Genomic DNA, 4,648 nt, shown 5'->3' with positions numbered 1-4,648 from the left:
AAAATATGGTTAAAATCTTGAATTAATTCTTAAAAAATCTTACGGATTTTACGATTTTATAGAAGACGTGCACATGGTTAATTTTTGGAGGGATAAGGATTATTGTAGACGGAGATAAAATTTCTAGAATAAATGTCGACGCCGATCGCGTTTCCGGTCATACCCTGTATCGATAAAGAAGAAGGGTAAAACAACGTCGTTTAATTTAACCGAATAGCGCCATTTTGGGGTTCCGTCGCATTTAGGCCGCGTCTAGGCGTTTTCGGCTAACAAAGTAGACATCCCGTTAGTTGATCTCTAATGGCCTAGAGTGCTCGTTCGTTTGGTTACAACTAGCCACACGAATGATTCTAACGCGTTAGATGAAGACCTGGTGTTCATCTAATGGACGAGACTCCTATTGCAACTAATTTTCCTGGTTTCGGCCACACCATATCATCAATGTTTATTTCTATAAAAGGATTATTTATAAACAAATTTTTAGCATTTCTTTCATTTTCTTCACCAAACAAAATAAAAAAAAATTTTTTTTTACAACATTATAAGAGTTATGATCATTTATTTTATTTTTCGGTATTTTATGCTATTTATTTAATTGTATTAAGTCACAAATTATACATAATTTATGTTTAAAATCATAATTAAATAACTTCATCCCATTTTTAGGTTTTATTTGGGTAAAATAGAAACAATACTTTAAACTTAAATTATTTTTTGAATTTTTATTTAATTTTTCTAATTAATGTTTAATTATTATAATAATTATCCCTAATTTGTTTTTTAATCTTTTTTGGTTTATTTTGAATTTAAAAATTCAAAATATTATTTTAATAGTATTATAAATTAATAATATTTTTTTTTATAAAATAAGGTATGTCAAATTTTCGTGCTTAGAAATATATAACAATCATGTTCTTAAAATTCACTTTAAAAACCAATTTATTTAATAGAAACTCAAGAAAATCAATGAAACCATATCAAAACATTTTTAACCAATATTTCAAGAAATAGTTAAAATTATTCTTTGTAGAGAATATATATATATATATATAGCCATAATGAAAGATTATTTTCAATAATTCGGATAATTTCATCTTCTTTGTTGCTAATTAAATGGATCGAAATTTGATTATCTTCCAATTGGTTGGGCAATATGTGCGATGATTTAGTTCATGTCCGATGTCTCTAGCAATGACGGATGCATTCAGCGGGCTACGGTGGGCAGTAGCCCAGTGTGATTTTATATATATATATATATATATATATATATATATATATATATATATATATATATATATATATATATATATAATATCTATTATATACAGCTAGCTAAAATTTTCTATCTCTAAATATAATATCTTATATAAGAATATGATCTATCTATAATATATATATATATATATATATATATTATTATATTATATTAAATTATATTATTATTATATTATATTATATTTTTTTATATTCACACTTAAACTTTCATATTTTTTTATTTATTTAGAACATAATCAATTTAAATTTTTATGATTGTTTGATTTAATTTCTCTACAACTATCATTGGTCTCTCTTTTGAATCTCTCGGTTAGTTTTCTTTACCTTTTCTCAATTAATTTTGTTTATAACATAAGATTGTATAAATTATATATTCTTATTTTAATTCTATATTTTTGTTAATAGGATTACAATGGATAATGAAAGGAGTAAAAAAAGAAAGACATTACTGTCATTTTTCAAACATAAAGAAAATTCATCTACATATATGGTTAACGAGGTAAATCTTCAATCTTATACATCTAATACGGAAGAAGAACAACCTGTTTTCAATTTTCCAAGGTTTGAAATTAATCTTAATAATCTTGAACGAGATCCCGCAATTCGGATTCCTATATGGCAACATCCATTAAATCAACAAGATAAAATTAGGCGGTCTTATATTAGAATGGGTCCGTATCAACCTAAGTTAGATGAGTATCCAAGAACTAAGTTTGGATCACAAACTCAATATCGTAGATTTCAATACTCATGGTTTGAAAAGTTTCCTTGGTTAGAGTATTCTTCATCAAAGGATTTAATATTTTGTTTTCCTTGTTTTCTTTTATAAAAGAAATCACCTATTAATCCTTCATTCACTATTGATGGATTTAATAACTGGAAAAGGGTTAACGATGAAGTTAAATGTCCACTTTTAATTCACGTGGGAGGTCCTACTTCCTCACATAGTAATTCAGTGAAATGTGTTGAAGATTTGATGAAAGTAAGTGGACATATTGACAACATATTGAATGCCCAAAGTTTAGATGAAGTTCAGAAAAATCGATTACGACTTAAGACGACAATTGAGAGTATTCAATGGCTTAGTTTACAAGCTATTGTATTTAGAGGTCATGATGAATCTTCATCTTCTAAAAATCGTGGTAATTTTATAGAGATGATAAAACTTATGGGTCGATTGAATGTTAATATTGGTGATATAGTATTAGAAAAAGCTCCAAGAAATGCAACATATACTTCACCAACTATTGAGAAAGAAATTTTGCATATTTTTACAAATAAAGTAAGGGAAAAAATCCGTGAAGAAATTGGAGATGCGAAGATCTGTATTTTAGTTGATGAAGCTAAAGATATTTCAAATAAAGAGCAGATGCCAATTATTTTGAGATTTGTTGATTGTTTGGGTATTTTACGAGAGCGTTTCTTTGATATTGTTAATGTTCCAAATACTACTGCTTCAACATTAAAGAAGAGCATATCATATGTTCTTTCTCGACATAATTTGAATGTCACTAATATGAGAGGGCAAGGGTACGACGGTGCTAGTAACATGTCTGGTGCTTGGAATGGACTTCAAGCTCCATTTCTTCGAGAGTGTCCATATGCATATTATATACATTGCTTTGCTCATAGGTTGCAATTAGCATTAGTTGGAGCTTCTACAAAAGAGAATTCTATTTGGCTATTTTTTTCAAAACTATCCACCATTATTAATCTTATTGGTTGTTCCTCCAAATGGTATTCTGAGTTACATTCTGTTCAAACTATTAAAATTGATCGTATGATTACTTCGGGTGAACGGGATACTGGTAAAGGAATGAATCAAATTGGTAATTTACATCGTAGTGGATCAACTCGATGGAGCTCTTATTTTGAATCTATTTGCAGTTTAATTGATATGTTTGGTGCAACTATTTATGTTCTTGAAAGTATTGTGGAAGAAGGATCGTCTAGTTCTTTACTTGGAGAAGCATGTGGTTGTTTGATAGCTTCTAGATCTTTTGAATTTGTTTTCACACTTTATATGATGCAAAAAATTATAGGAATTACAAACCTGCTTTGTCAAGCTTTGCAAAACAAATCTCTTGATATTATAAATGCTATGGATTTAGTATCAACTACTAAAGCACTACTTTTCAATTTTAGAGAAGAAGGATTTAATCATCTCCTAGAATACGTGCAAATGGTTTGCACACAACATGACATTGAAATTCCGGATCTGAATGCTTCATACAAAAGTGCAACAAGACGTTCATGTCAACAAAAAGATTCGTTGACAATTCAACAACATTATCATTTCAATATCTTCAATTCAGTGATAGATTTTCAACAAGAAGAGTTGAATTCCAGATTTAGTGATGATGCAGTAGTAGAGCTCCTTAAACTTAGTTCTGCTTTGGACCCTAAAGATAATTTTAAATCATTTAAAGGTGAAGATATTTGAAAATTGGCTGAAAAGTATTATCTAGGAGACTTCAGTGAACAAGAAATGCATTATTTGAGATCCCAACTCCAGCATTATAAAATTTATGTTTCTCGTAATGAGAATTTTCAAAATATGTCTTCCATCATTGAATTGTGTCACAGATTAGTTGAAACAAACAAGTCATCAAATTATAATTTGATTGATAGATTGATTCGACTTGTTTTGACTTTACCAGTTTCTACTGCCACTACAGAAAGATCATTTTCAGCAATGAAACATGTGAAAACTATTCAACGGAATAAGATGGAAGAAGAGTTTTTAGCCGATACTATGATAATTTATATTGAACGAGAGCTTGTTGAAGATATTGATTCAGATTCTATAATAGATGAATTTTATTCTTTAAAAAATAGAAGATTGCAACTTAAATAATATGTAAAAGTTTGTTAAATTTTATATATTTTCTTGTTTTATTTTTATATTTTCAATAATACGAGATAATTTATATATATATAAATTTGTTATTAAATCGTGTATTTCGTTCATTTCATAGATCTTTTATACTTATTTTATTTTATTAGGGGTATTTATTGATAAATTTAATTACTAAAAAATTAAAATCAGCCCAGTCAAAAAAAAAATCCTAGATTCGCCCTTGGTCTCTAGTTCAATTCAAGATCAAGATGGCCAACAACATAATTGGATGTTATGCGCAACAACTGATACAACAATGAAAACTACACATGAACTCAAATCTAGTTAATGTAAAAATAAATTAAACATTGTCCTCTAATATTAAAAACAAATATTGAAATTAAGAAAATATAACAGTTCAAAAATAAATAAATTAAAGATTGATAAAAAATCTAATTATTAGTCTGATTTTGAATTTTAATGCTTATATTTTTCCTATTAATAATAATTTAACATTTATACACACTTTAAATA

At 27.5% G+C, this 4,648-nt stretch overlaps 1 protein-coding gene across 1 annotated transcript; it reads left to right on the top strand.

The window, feature by feature from the left end:
- Nucleotides 1–1,762: 1,762 nt before the first annotated feature.
- Nucleotides 1,763–3,718, top strand: LOC124918161 (zinc finger MYM-type protein 1-like). Its single transcript, XM_047458369.1, has 2 exons — nt 1,763–1,774; nt 2,108–3,718. The coding sequence occupies exons 1-2, from the start codon at nt 1,763–1,765 to the stop codon at nt 3,716–3,718; spliced, it is 1,623 nt and encodes a 540-aa protein (XP_047314325.1).
- The last annotated feature ends 930 nt before the right edge of the window (nt 3,719–4,648 follow it).

This window comes from Impatiens glandulifera, unplaced genomic scaffold (genome assembly GCF_907164915.1).
Source record: "Impatiens glandulifera unplaced genomic scaffold, dImpGla2.1, whole genome shotgun sequence".
NCBI classification, from domain to species: Eukaryota; Viridiplantae; Streptophyta; class Magnoliopsida; order Ericales; family Balsaminaceae; genus Impatiens; species Impatiens glandulifera.
The sequence above is the reverse complement of the archived record's forward strand: the minus strand, read 5'-3'. Positions and strand labels throughout refer to the sequence as shown.